The sequence below is a fragment of the Capricornis sumatraensis genome, chromosome 4 (assembly GCF_032405125.1).
Source record: "Capricornis sumatraensis isolate serow.1 chromosome 4, serow.2, whole genome shotgun sequence".
Lineage (NCBI taxonomy): Eukaryota > Metazoa > Chordata > Mammalia > Artiodactyla > Bovidae > Capricornis > Capricornis sumatraensis.
This window is the reverse complement of record NC_091072.1, coordinates 1,137,542-1,152,737: the sequence shown is the minus strand read 5'-3', so window position 1 is coordinate 1,152,737 and position 15,196 is coordinate 1,137,542. Positions and strand designations below refer to the sequence as shown.

General features: G+C 42.7%; 1 protein-coding gene across 1 annotated transcript in view; it reads left to right on the top strand.

Moving 5' to 3' along the window:
* The window catches only part of ZNF385D (zinc finger protein 385D), a 757,956-nt gene extending 756,442 nt beyond the window's left edge, over positions 1 to 1,514 (top strand). Inside the window, exon 13 of the mRNA XM_068970436.1 lies at positions 1,296 to 1,514. Coding sequence (XP_068826537.1) covers positions 1,296 to 1,514 — 219 coding nt within the window. The remainder of the gene's footprint in view (positions 1 to 1,295) is intronic.
* Positions 1,515 to 15,196: the final 13,682 nt, after the last annotated feature.

Here is a 15,196-nt window from a genome sequence, read left to right as displayed (position 1 = left end):
TCATGAAAAATAAGATAGCAGAGTCCTTTTCTGCACATCCATTCAACTCCTAGATCAGGCCATTTTCTGGGATCTTCCAGTTCCTCCAAAAGGAAAGATGTCCTACCGTTTCCATTATTCTTTTAAAGTTTGTTCTATTGCCGTATACTTGATGTACAATGCTGCATTAATTTCTGCTGTACAGAAAAGTGATGTTATACATATATAAAATTTATACATATATATTCAGTTATACATATATATATATAATATAATAACATAGCATTGTACATATATATTATATATATATTGGGTCGGCTAAAATGTTCAGGCTTTCCACAGATGTTCTGTGTATATATATATATATATACACACACATATATATATAATATATGTTGGGTTGGCTAAAATATTTGATTAGGTTTTCCATAAGGTGTTCTGTGTGTGTATATATGTGTGTGTGTGTGTATATATATATATATAGATATATATATGTGGGGTTAGCTAAAAAGTTTATTCAGATTTTCCATAAGATGTTCTGTATGTGTGTGTGTGTGTGTGTATATATATAGTATATATATTGTACATATATATACTATATATATATATCGGGTTGGCTATAAAGTTTGTTCAGGCTTTCCATAAGATGCTCTGTGTGTGTGTGTATATATATATATATAGTATATATGTTGTATATATATATTGTATATATATATATAATATGTATATATATATTGGGTTGGCTATAAAGTTTGTTCAGGCTTTCCATGAGATGCTCTGTGTGTATATATTAGATAGATAGATAGATAGATTGGGTTGACTAAGAAGCTTGTTCAGGCTTTCCATAAGATGCTCTGTGTGTATATATTATATAGATAGATAGATAGGGTTGGTGAAAAAGCTTGTTCAGGTTTTCCATGAGATGCTCTGTGTGTATATATATATATATATAATACATATATTGGGTTGGCTAAGAAGCTTGATCAGGCTTTCCATAAAATGTTCTGTATGTATATATATAGTATATATGTTGTATATATATTGTATATATAATATATACACATATTGAGCTGGCTAAGAAGCTTGTTCAGGCTTTCCATCGATGCTCGGTATGTATCTTTTCCTTTTCACGTTCTCTTCCGTTAGGCTGGTCCCAGGACACTGAGCAGGCGTCCCCGTCTTCCACGGTTCTACTGCCGTTCCCAGGGTGTGATTTTACCCGGGTGGGGGGGGGTGCGAGCCAGCCCCTCTTCTGGACGCTCCGGCTGAACCCCGAGACTTGCGCTCACCTGCTCTTCTTTCTCCCCGCCCTGCAGGTGAAGCTGGTCTTCTCCAAGGAGCCGTCCAAGCCGCTGGCGCCGCGCCTGCTGCCCGGGCCGCTGGCCGCCGCCGCAGCCGCCGTGGCCGTGGGCTCGCCGTTCGGGCTGCGGGCCGCGCCGCCCGCGCTGCTGCCGGCGCTGCCCCCCGCGCTGCTGCGGCCGGCGCCGGGGCCCATGCGCAGCGCGCACGCGCCGGTGCTCTTCGCGCCCTACTGAGCGCGGCCGGCCTGCAATAACTCACAAACCACACGCCGACCAGAGAACTATGCAGCGTTTATTTATAGTTTAAAGTATATCTGAAGAGCCAGGACTTTTGATAGTGAACTGAAAAGATTGTGGAAAAGAAGTAAAAGAGGGAGGTCCGGGGCGGGCGGGAGGGGCGCTACTGTCTCCAGATTAAAGCGTTCCTCTTGAACATCGAGTGTTTAGAAGTGATCTCCGGCCTTGACTTGTAGTGGCACCTAGAACCTCCGAAGCCTTTGCGACACGCCTTTTGGGCACCTGTTTCCCCTGCATTGTCTTTCCTGCTTTATGAGACAACTATACATTGTCTGAGGGCATTAACTGGTTCCAGTGTGTATAGATAATCATTTACTCTGTAGATTAAAATAATGCAAAAAAAGAAAAAAAAAAAAAAAAAACAAAGGCAACACTGTGAATAGTAGTACCCGCGGTCCTCTTGCTCTGACAGCAATTCCTGGGTATTCATCCCAACCAAGGTAGACGCACTAGGTGTCCTGTGAAACAGTAGTGCTGCGTCTCAGTCTAAGCCACTAGGTTCTCAAGAATTGCAGAAGGTAGGGCGAACAACCGTTTCATGCCAGTAAGCAGTCAAAAGATAAACACCATCTGGTGTGGTGAAGGTCCCCAGCTCACCCTCTCCCCTCCTGCCCAACCTGGAGATGACTTTCCATCCAGAACAAAAGAACAGGGCTGACCTAGAATAGAGTTGGGGAGACTTTAATAAAAATAGTTTCTCACAGAGTGCTTTCCCCCCAACACTAAGACAGTGTTGCTGGAAACAGAGAATGTTTTTCAAATGCTTATATTTGAAAACAGGTAACCCCATGCATCATGGGGGTCCAGAAAGAAACCAGTACAACTATTCTGTTTCGAGGATGAGGGACAATCCTAACCTAGCATGATAATGCAAAGTACAGATTTTTCACATTAGTACAAATCCACTAAAAACAAAGAATATTACACCTCTGCAATATCTTTATATCATACCAGTAGGGTTGTCTCTTAGGCAAAGTTTTCTGCTTTGACTATAATGGTAGACATTAGCTATTGTTGGTGGGTTTTTCTTTTTTTCTTTTTTTTTCTAGATTTCCTACTGACATGATATAAACAAGTAATATATACATATTTAAATATTAGAAAAAACAAAGAAAAATGAATCTGCATTCATTTCACACCAGGGGTATAGAGTTAAAAAATACTGTTAAGTTGCACTTGGCCATCATTTCTCTAGTGGAGTTGTGAAATACTAACAGCCTTCAATATTCACCATAAGGCTGAAAGGAGTTGATGTTTTACCTTTAAAACAAGATTTATCAGGGGTTATATATAAATATATGTATATTGTATATATGTTAGAAAGATTGAGTATAACTTATAAAAAGAAAATCTATATAAAATAATTATATATCCATCCCATGTTACATGTTATCATTAAGTTGGTAACAAATGGCATAAAAATAGCTGTGCCTTTAATTTGTGGTAAAGGCTATTTGCTTTTCCCCATAGAAAGCTAACATATACCTATCACCTGTGATGGGGTTTGAGGCAGCCAGTCTGTTGCGTTAATAAGAATAATAACACTCAAACTTCAAACAATGGAAACGTGTACAAATCCACTCTACCAGATTTAGGTTTAGAGAAAAAAAAAATATTTTTGAAAAGGTTTTGTAGAGAACTATTTAAAAATATACAGAAAGGCTGAGTATGGCCTTCGTGAAACTGCTCTTACCTAAAATGTAGTAGACTTTTGAGCATCTAAAGATGCAAGGTGAAACCATTAGAGAGATGGGTATTTAGCATTTGTCATTTTATATTTAAGAAACACCCGTAGCGTGCTTGGTGCTCAACATTAAACATGGTCTTTGGAGTTCTTCTCAGCCACCTAGCTAAAGACATTTGTCATATAAACACATCTCTAAAGGAGTTGACTTTGTATATCTTTTGTTAAACAACCAACCAAAAGCAAAAAGGAAGAAAGGAGAGAAGGAAGGAAAGAAGGGAAAGAAGAAAAGAGAAGGTGTCCCATCAGTCTTTGGTAACAGGGGTTTCAAACCATATCTCCTCTGCCTGAACATGCTGATTGGGACTGGGACCTGTTTCTGAGAGCGTCTGGCGATGACGTGTGTGCCAGCACCTCTACGTTCTGGCCTCAGCGAGCATTTCCTCTGCTTCACCCTCAGACCCCCTGTTCAGCCAGGTGGAGAGCTAGCTCGTGTGTTTTGTTCTCTGGGTCTGTCTGTGTCTTGTGCGACCAGTTTTGGACAGTCTTGACCTTTAGTTTCTGCTTTGTCAGAACTTTTCACTGTTCATACCCGAATCCCTGTCCAACAGCATTCACGCCTCTAGAGCCTCCCCTTCTGTTGGAGAACACAGTGCTGATCGATGCAGCCTCGCTGCAGTGGACTCTGCTGTCCTTCCCCATTCTCACCAAAGCGGAGGAGCCGGTCCACCCAAAGTCAGGGCCTGTGCAATCGAGGGGTCCTGGATCACGAGATGTGACTAACTTTAATGATTTGCTGGGAGACAAATAAATCAGCCATATTTTCTCCATCAGCCATATGAGAAACCTCAGAAACACCTAAATCCCTTCAGCTTCACTTCACTATGGAACCATTTTTGTTTAAATGGTCTTTAAAGTTGGAGTTGTAATCATCCGTTGTCTTTACTCACTACCTAATAAAGGATGAAGCCTAACCATAGAACTTAACGCTGGATTCTCTGTGAATTGTTTCCCCACATGCCATGTATTCACCAACGCCAGATCCGTCTCTGTCATGGTTCAAGCTGCTGTCAAGTTCTATCCTTTCCCTGAGGGAACCTCTTTTCATGAATGAAGATCAGATTGGCCAGCAGCGGTGCTCTGAACATCCCAGGCGAGCTCTGACCTTACAGCTTTATGTCCCTTCTCATGCCACGTACCCACGGGCAAGGGAGTGATAGACAGGCATCTCTGACCTCATTTCAAACAAATATACATGCATTGCAAGAGCCAAATGCTTCAGGAAAAAGCACTGTTGCACCTCATCCAGATTACCCAGGCAAATGGAAACAGTCATTGGGAAGGCACTGTATTTCTCTTCTGAGCAAATAGGTGACAGATCACTCCTCCCCCTGGTCCTGGACTTTGAAGGGTGGTCGTTCTATACACATAATCAAACACTGTCAGCTTTTGGCCGTTAATATCATCACCACCTCATCTCAGAGGCCTGCAGTCTTCAGGTCCCGTTGGGTTTCCGTTTTTCACTTGCATTAATTTATTGCCATTATCAGAGATATAATTTGGTTTTTTGAAAGGTGCTACATATTTTGTTGCCAAGGAACTGTTTAGCCAAGAGAACTTTTATACTTACTTGGAAATTAAAAGGACAGGAAATCATAACACAAAGGAATAAAAATGAAAAGGCTTAAAACCAGGATTATTCAGTGTTTATTGTGGATGTGCTCATGTATGTTTCCAAGGCACAAAACCATTGCAGGGTGGTTATGGGCAGCGAGTTTCACTTGCCATTAATGCTTTAGATTAATATCTTTGTCCCCACACCATAGAATATTTCAACTTTCCTGAAGAAATCAGATCAAAAAGCTAAAAAAAAAATGATGGTTTAGAGAGAAAACGTCCTTGAGATCTCAGTTGACCTCTGGAACCACCTCCCTGTGCAGTAGCATGGATGGCATCACTTTAGTCACTCTTGGTGCACAGGTGGCGCTAGTAGTAAAGAACGCGGCTGCCAACGCAGGAGTTCAATCCCTGGGTTGGAACGATCCCCTGGAGGAGGGCATGGCAACCTGCTCCAGTATTCTTGCCTGGAGAATCCCATGGACACAGGAGCCTGGCGGGCTGCAGTCCCTGGAGTCACAGAGGCAGACACAAGTAAAACTACTTACCAGAGCACAGCACACAGGAAAGTGTCCATGAAGGAGTGAGGAAAACAAGGAGCCTGAAGCAAGTCGAGCTTTGCTGCCCTGGGGCACGTGGGATCTTCCCGGGCAGAGATGGAAACCGCACCCCTCGCATCGCAAGTGAAAGTCGTTCAGTCGTGTCCGACTCTGCGACCCCATGGACTATCCAGTCCACGGAATCCTCCAGGCCAGAACAGTCGAGCAGGGAGCCTTTCCCTTCTCCAGGGCATCTTCCCAACCCAGGGATCCAACCCAGGTCTCCCACGTTGCAAGGCAGATTCTTAACCACAGGACCACCAAGGAGGCCCCTAGGAATGAGGAAAACCAGGAGCCCCAAAGAACTCAGGGCTTATCGTGCACTTGGTTTCTGCCCAGCAGGGAACATTTCAATAGTCAGCGAATGCTTTGGCATTCATTTCTTCATCAGGAATGTGAGTGAGAGTGAGTAGAGACTGAACTGGTTAAATATTCCTGCATTAAAAAAGACACTTTTCTCATCCTCACTGCTTTCTTATAGCAAACCATACTGCTACTCAAATATTTGCATTTGCCCAGAAAAGTGTCCTGTATTCCTTTCCTTCCTGATGATACACCACACAGTAGGTCCGTCCATCTGACTAATCAGAATGTGGACTGATGGAAAGCTGCTAGAAGGAAAGAAAGGCCTAGTCGCTCAGTGGAGTCCCACTCTGCGACCCCATGGACTGTAGCCCGCCAGGCTCCTCCGTCCATGGGATTCTCCAGGCAAGAACACTGGAGTGGGCTGCCATTTCCTTCACTAGAGGATCTTCCCGACCCAGGGGTCAAACCCGGGTCTCCCACATTGTCGGCAGGTGCTTTACAGTCTGAGCCACCAGGGAAGTCCTGACCACTGTTAGGGGACTTGCAATCACATTAGATTCACGCCAAGTCATGTAGGGTATACCGCATCTGTTGTCTCAGTCTAAAACATAAAAAAAAACATCTGAATGAAACCAGTCCCAGTAACAGCAATGGAAAATCAACGGTGCGCCTGTGGAGGGAGCCACAGATACTCGCTTGCCTCATCCTCTTCTGGCTGTGCTGTCTCCCTTCAGCAGGAAGGGACCCCATCGGAGCCAGTCCTAACCCTGTCCTGAGTTTGCCTGTGTTTTACGTAAGAGCCACCCTGTTTAGACCACTTCCTCCACAAACAGAGGATATCAGTTGTGCCCTCTTGTTATTGACACAGCAAGAATTTTTTGGACTGAATCCTGACAGTGAATAGCTGTTGGTTTTCGCTAAAATCGCAGATGTATTTGCAGAGCATCTTGGCCGGTCTTTCTACAGTGTCCTCAGCCACGACAGCAGTTACTATCAGGAAGTGAAGTAGGTTGTGTCTTTGATGAAGTCTGCACTGCCTACTTCCTTGTGCTGAGAGGGGTATCGGAGCTTCCCGGAAAAGATGGGTATGATGCCTCATCTTCCTCACGTGGCCTACGAGGTCGTTACTTCCAGAAACCGGTTTGTAGCTTACCAGAATTACGAATGGTGATGGAGGAGCAGTTCTGTACTGGGAAAGCTTCCTCTGGGCTACTTGCTCAAAAGCCCGGTTAGACTGCAAAGAATCACAGAGTTTATGTTGTCATTGCACAGACGCGAAAGGACCAAGAATGGCCTTCAGTCTGATCATCTTTCCCCACTTCTCAGTGGTGGAAACCATTCTTCCCAGACAGTTGTCTCTAGAAAATGCCAAAATTTCAAGTCAAATTTGATGGTTAACACAGATGACCAAGTTGAGAATAGGGTCAATGAAAAACGGGGTTATTTTCCTCATGACTGACGTGTCAACCTAAAAGTAATTCCCAAAAAGTAGAGCTAAAATGATTTGTGAGCGAAGTTATAACTAAGCATTAGTACTTGTACAGTAGCCAGGCCATAAATCACTACATCTAATCTAAATGTGTATGGACAGAGAGGTACCTGCGTCTTTTAAAAATGTAAGCCTCAATACTTATTTTACCTGCTACGACTTTTCAATATCTTAGTTTAGAATCATTAGGTTGATTTTACTGTAAGAAGAGGAGCTCTGATTTAATCTCAGTCACTTTAGGGCACTGGGGAGGTTGACAAGCAGCTGTGCTTGTCAAGGTGCTATGCTCTCTAGTGAGGCTCTCTGCTGGCAATTTGCGTTGGGTCATGTAACTACATCATTGCATACAGCCTCCGCATTTTGACCACAGGGACTGAGCCCTTATCCAATCTTCTTCCACTCCAGGCAGTGTGCAGGACCAGGTAAAAGAAAGCTAAAGAAAGCTGGCAAAGGGAGAATCCTTTACTGGGGGCCCAAATTGCATTTTTTTCCAGGAGAAACAGTTTTTTAAGCCACTGTTATTTATTCGAATTTAGTAAGACATGAATCCACTGAGAAACAACGTTACAGTTTTACGGAATTTTTAAGCCATGGTGAGAGTATAGAGTTTTATTAACCACAGATAACAATATGTGTATCCTTGGATATTTGTCAACTCAATTTAAAATAAGTTATCTTATCATTCCGGTGCTCTGATGACCTGGGGAGGGGGATAATGAGGGGTGCCACAGGAGGAAGTTCTCAGAGGGAGAGAAGTGTGCATGCGTACTGCTGATTAACTTCATTCTACAACAGAAGCTAGCACAGCTTTGTAAAGCAATTATCTTCCAATAAAATACATTATCTTTTAATTTCAACACACAACACTAGGGCTACAGGTGGCTAATACCGCGTAGAGATCTTCCACCAAATGCCTTCTGTCTCTTGTTGACTGTGAGCTGATACTACTAGATGGAGGGAAGTCTTCGAAATTCTAGAAAGTTTAGTTTTCATGAACTAGTCAAGAAGAATTTCTTGCTATGCCATCTGTTTTTTAAGGGGATTATGGAAACATATGTGGACATGTTGGGTACTGGGGAAAAGCCTTGCAGCCAAAGGATCAGGACACAAGACTGACCATCACAGAATGCTGAGTGTGGTTTCCAGTTTCAACACAAAACATCTCTGAGGAAATGGAGCCAACTCGTTATTTTGATGATTCCCTTGTGGAAGAAACAAAATAATAATGGAATTACTTAATAGAGATGTGCTTTTAAAAAGGCTGAATTTAGTAAAAGCAAGTCATTTGCCTCTCAAACTTTGTTCCAAACCTGAGTCTAATTCCTCTAAATTTCAATAAAAATTAAAAAAAATGAACCTTGTAATTACAGGTTTCATATCCCTGCATACTATTTGAAATGGAACTGATCTGATTCCAAAGCATCATATGCAGCTATATTAGACACACAATTTTGTCCTGAAAAAAAAAGAAGAAAGTTGATAGATTGTTTCAAGAAATACTGCCTTAAACACACATGAAACTATATGCTAAGAACATTGCTTTCCTTGGGAATTTTGCTAGTGCTTTTTTTTTTTTTTTTTTTCATTTATTTTATCAGTTTAAATCTTATGTCAGTTCAACTACAGTTTTTTTTTTTACATAATTGTATGAAAATATAGTATTTAGCCAACATATGATAAGACATTCAACTGTCAAAAAATTGGACATCTGGTTATTTTTATTTTTTAATTTTTCTCAAGTTCGGTTGATTTACAAGGTTCTGTTTGTCTCAGGGGTGCTGTCATGTGACTGCGTTATACATGCTTATGTACAGATCTTTTTCAGAGTCTTTTCCACTATCGGTTATTACAAAATCGTGACGCAGTCCAGCGGTTAAGACTTCGCTGTCCAGTGCAGGAGGGAGGGTTCGATCCCTGGTCGGGAGCTAAGCTCTAATGAACCTTGGGGCCAGAAAACCAAAACATTAAAAAGAAGTACTGAGTATAGATCCCGGTGTGGCTATTTTTAAATGGTGATTCTTAACAACAGAGCTACCAACAGATCCTATCAGGTGAATCGAGTGATGGCCTGGATGTTTACTGACAGGAGCCAATTGGAGCCTTAGTCTCCAGATCTAAAAATAACCTAATCCACTCGCATTTAGTGACCGCAAATTGAAGGCTGTGTTTGTTTTTGACAACTAGACTTCTAATGGGAAACTCTGGTGTGAGCATTTTAAACATTTGAATAGTATTCTCAAATTTTAAAAAATAGGTTATGGTTTGTACTACATTTGTGTTACTGAGGGCAGGGAGACCTACTTCAGGGGAAAAAAGGGTGTAATTTTTGTCCTCCTATATTCTCATAGCTCAGAGAATGCAGGCAGGGCTTTGTCCAATATCAGCTGCTTTGCAAAAGGTTTCATAAGATTTTCAGTTCAGTTCTGTCACTCAGTCCTGTCTGACTCTTTGCGACCCCATGGGCAGCAGCACACCAGACCTCCCTGTCCATCACCAACTCCTGGAGCCCACCCAAATCCATGTCCATCGAGTCGGTGATGCCATCCAACAATCTCATCCTCTGCTCTCCTGTTCTCCTCCTGCCCTCAACCTTTCCCAGCATCAGGGTCTTTTCCAATGAGTCAGCTCTTCACATCAGGTGGCCAAAGTATTGGAGTTTCAGCTTCAGCATCAGTCCTTCCAAAGAACACTCAGAACAGATCTCCTTTAGGATGGACTGGTTGGATCTTCTTGTAGTACAAGGGACTCTCAAGAGTCTTCTCCAACACCACAGTTCAAAAGCATCAATTCTTCAATGCTCAGCTTTCGTTATAGTCCAACTTTCACATCAATACATGACTACTGGTAAAACCATAACCTTGACTAGATGGAGCTTTGTGGACAAAGTAATGTCTCTGCTTTTTAATATCCTGTCTAGGTTGGTCATAACTTTTCTTCCAAGGAGTAAGCCTCTTTTAATTTCGTGGCTGCAATCACCATCTAGAATGATTTTGGAGCCCTTAAAAATAAAGTTTCTCACTGTTTCCACTGTTTCCCCATCTATTTCGCATGAAGTGATGGGACCAGATGCCATGATCTTCGTTTTCTGAATGTTGAGCTTTAAGCCCACTTTTTCACTCTCCTCTTTCACTTTCATCAAGAGGCTCTTTAGTTCTTCTTCCCTTTCTGCCATAAGGGTGATGTCATCTGCGTATCTGAGGTTATTGATATTTCTCCTGTCAATCTTGATAACAATAGCAGCTCATATTCAAAAGAGCATCGCCAGAAATACCAAAGCAGTGTAATGAACATAACTAGCTTTTTATGAAGAAACAGGGGGAAAAAAAAGAAGAATGAAAGCAAGGGTTTTAGAAACAGACTTGCTAGTCACACAGACGGAGGTCTCTGACCCATCACTTAGCTACACTGATGATGCAGGGGTCAGAGCCTCTCCAGCCGCTCACGTGGGGACATGGCGGATCTGCAGGGATCTGAAGGGACACGGGGGAACTGCAGGGATCAACGGCAACATGGTGGAGCTGCAGGGATCCAAGCGCTCAGGCTGCAGACCTATGAGGCTTCCACGCCTGCCTGTGCAGTGAACGGCTTTGCTTTTTTCCTCTTGCCAAATCATGCTGAATAAACTTTCATCAAAGGTTCTGGATGTCCCCAGGTGGACTTGGACAGTTGAGATGGAATTTTTTGCATGTTTTACATTTTGATAGCTGCGTGATGACTCTTTGCGTTGTTGCTATTATTTCTTTCCATTGCAGACCCAAACAATGTTCCCTGGTGTGCCAATAGGGTCCTAAATTCAAAATAATAATAATAATCAGAACAATTCCCATCATTTGCATCATGCCATTCTTCTGTTTTAAGGAATAAAAATCTCCTCTATGCCAACTATTTCCACAGTATGAAATGAATCAGTTTTATTGACTCAAATGTAAAATATAACACATTCTATCCTGACTCTGGTCCTGTACTATGTCAAAGTTGCAGCTGTGAACAAATTAATCTATTTTTTAAAAAACCAGGAATTCTTTAAAAAGAACCTATTTCAATTTTTTAGAAAAGACACTCATGCTGTTTTTATGTGATGGAAACTCCCTAGTTCCTTCAGCAGCTCCAGGAACATCGGTAGGCACTGTCCTCTGTCTCTTTGACGGTTTCAAAGTTGTCCAAGTAAATAAGATATTGCTGCCTATTTCAGGAGTTTGGTTGATTTAGGGCTTTATTATTCACCTAGTCCATGAAATAAATATGGGTGCATATTATTCTCTCATTCATAAATAAGCCATAGGCAATGTATCCAATCTAAACACATTTTTATTCTTACTTGAAGCTTTAAGGCTTTTGAGAACAAAGTTTACAAACTACATGTTCGACTCTACTTGTTTGCAACATCTTACAGTTCCGAGGAATAAACAGAAAAACCGTATAACACAATTGTCCCAAGTGTCAACTAAGACATTTAGTGACTCACAGGCCAAGTGTCTTGTGACTGTCTCTCAAAGAAATGTACTCTTTGATGGGGGAAGACAGTAAAATGCTATGTGTTTATTCATTTCTAAAGGACAGCGTTCCATGTTCCTTCTTTCTCTCTTGTTAGAAAGATACCAATTCTCATTTTTAATCATTTAGTGCATTTCAATTAAGTGTTAGGCAGAACAATCATTTTATTTACAACTTTGAAACCCAATGGTTGGTCCCTGGTGAAATAAAATTTCACTGCAGACAAGATGTTGCAGGATAATATTCCATGTTTCCATAGGGCAGAAAAGCTCCTTTTTGTTTGTTTGTTTTGCCTGAACAGTGCCTAAACAAATTTTAATTAGCTCCCAAATGTCTTTTAGAAAAAAGAAAGAGGATTTCCTTTAAAGTTAGAAATTCTGATTCCTCTTGAAAAATCAGAAAAACCTGAGGGCCCTAGTTGCTCTTGTTTAGTTGCCAAGTTGTGTCCAAGTTCGTGACGCTATGGACTATAACCCACTAGGCTTCCCTGTCCGTGGTTTTCCAGGCGAGAATATGGCGGTGGGTTGCCATTTCCTTCTCCAGGGGATCTTCTTGAAGCAGGGATCGAACCGTGTTCTCCTGCATTTCATGAGAATTCTTTACTGAACCATCCACATTCCTATTAGGCAACCATTGGCTGCAAACTGAACTGCCTCCTGCTTTGGGGAAAGGAGGGAATTTGCTGTGATCTGCACTCAGAGGCCCCAGCATTGCTTCCTGCCAGGCCCCTGCTGTCACTGGGTTTGCAAACCCCAGAAGGGCTTGTTGGCTCTCGGCTATCCCAGGCTCTTCTGCAGGTACTCTCCAGGGTCTCGTACATCCTGTACCTTCAGCCCCGTCAAGCCATTGTTCCTAGATTCACCTTGCATATGCTTTGATTCTTGTTTTGGATAGGCAGCTTCCTGGGGAACCTTGTTTTGCCATCTGTTTCAGTCAAGTTTCCCTTTACCAGAATATAATTTGTGAGAAATTAAGCAGTGGAGTGTGTGTGGGTTTCTTGGAGTTGAGACGTAGGAACTGTGTGATTCAGGCGGTGAGTAACTTTATTCAGAAAGGGAGTCTGTCATTTTCTTTGCACCTCCCTTTAGGAGAGTCTGGCTGCAGCTAAGAGCAGAAACTGGATTTCAGAAATAAATACCAAGTATCTTACACATGAAGAAAAAAAATTTCTTTCTCCCTTTCTTTCTTCAAGTTGAATATGATGAAAAATTCTGAAACAATGTTTCTGGATATAAGTTTGCTCCATTTTTTTTTTCGGTGGGGGGAGGGGTGGAGAGGAGCCACACACAACTTTCCCAAAGTACCTGGAGGCTGCCAGACTATTCGAAAAAAAAAATCCACACAGAAGATTTTTATTATTAATGTTCAAAACAACCTCTGCTCATTCCCATATTTCAGAACATATTTCCCATAGAATTAGCCATACCATGCAAAATATCTGTCCTTATTACTGAGTTGGGCAATAAAAGGACACATTGATGCTGATTCACATCTGTGATTTTTAAGTTGCTAATTATCTAACAGCAAAGGTCTCCTTCCTGTTGTTTTGCTTAGAAATCGAGCACCGTGGCTGATCAGAAGTTTCTGTTGAGTATTCCAAGCTAGGAGGCTGAGCCAAAGCTAGATTTGGAATCTTGACTAACATACAACTTTGCATTTTTCAAAGTGTGTAATCCAGGCATTGCAAATAATTTCTGGCCAAGTCCTAGGAAACTGCTCATAGTCTTTCTAAACATAGCTGGGAATTGTTATGCTGAAGTTAAAACCAAATGTCAGCTAAGGTCTGATACTGGGGAAAACAATTAGCACAGCAGTGAATTACCCTCCTGTGAAAGAGTTCACCTTCAAGTGCTGATTATTAGTTGATCATGTCTTATTCATTCATCGGAATTATTTTCGAGAGCATCACAGCATTTCAGGTGGGGTGGGCTGTGATGCGAAAGACTACACAAACATCCCCTCTACAAATGTGTGGTGTATTTAGCTAGAGATGCAGGGTTTCATGGAAGCAGAATGCCTTAGAGGGCAGGACAAAACAAGGCTTCTTTCGCCCAGTTTTTTTTCTCTGGGTTAAGTTAGGTGAGACGTGGAGGAGGCCAGACAAGTTTCTCAGCAACCTCTAGTACAGAGAAGGTCCTGCCAGATTTATGAACGAAAACCCGGGTTATTCTGACTGATGCTGAAGCTCCAATACTTTGGCCACCTGATGTGAAGAATGGACTCATTTGAAAGGACCTTGATGCTGGGAAAGATTGAGGGCAGGAGGAGAAGGGGACGACAGAGGATGAGATGGTTGGATGGCATCACCGACTCAATGGACATGAGTTTGAGTAAGCTCCCGGAGCTGGTGATGGACAGGGAAGCCTGGCGTGCTGCAGTCCATGGTGTCGCAGAGTCGGACATGACTGAACAACTGAACTGAGTGGACACTAACTTAGTGCCATCGTATAGTTAGACATATTAGTTCCTAGGGCTATCAAAACAAATGACCAAAAACTCTGATGGTTTAAAAACAGCAGACGTTCACTCAGTGTTCTGTGGTGGTCTAAAGGGAAAGGAAATCCACAAAAAAGAGCCGATACATGTACTCATGTAGCTGAGTCACTCTGCTGTACTCTAGAAACTAACGCAACGTTGTAAAACAACCATACTCCAATAACATAAAGAAAACAAACAGCAGAGACTCGTCCTCTCCCGGTTCTGGAATCCAGATGTCCAAAGTCAGGGTGCCGAGAGGGTGAGTTTCTGCTGTGGGGCCCCGAGGGACAGTGTGTCGCACGCCGTCTCCCGGCTTTCTGCCGTGATCTTCAGTCCGTGACTGTAACCCTGCGCACGACCCCGTCTCTGCCTCTGTTTCCACATCGGGGTCTCCCTGTGTGTCTCCACGCCACCTTTATTCTGTGGGGCTGAGTCTCCTCTTCTTCATTATAAGGACGCCAGTCACACTGGATTAGGACCTCATCTCAACAGTCGTGTCTACCGAGATCTTATTTCCAAATAGCGCTACATTCTCAGGTGCTAGAGGTAGGGCTTCAGCAGACCTGCTAGAGGGAGACAGATCCGCCCCTTCTGCCTCAGCTCATGCTTCCCAGGGAACTGACACACAGCCTGCACCTGTACCTACAACAGATTATTTACATGCTTAGGACTTTCCCAAGTCCAGCCAGCACCAGCAAGCCTTCCACCTTGATCGGTTTGAGGGGCAGGCAAGCAGAACAGGGTCTCCCAAACTATCTTTTCTCCAACTGGTCTCTCTCTCTTTTTTTTTCTCAAATATTCTGCCCCTTGCTTCCACAGCCTGTCCTGTTGTCTTTGATTGGGTCTCCCAGAAGCAGAGGCTGAAACAGGACTCTCACGAGAGTTGTTTTTCTCCAAGGGGTGCTCTAGGGAGAAAAGGGATGGAGGAAGCAGGACAGGGCCAGGGCAGACA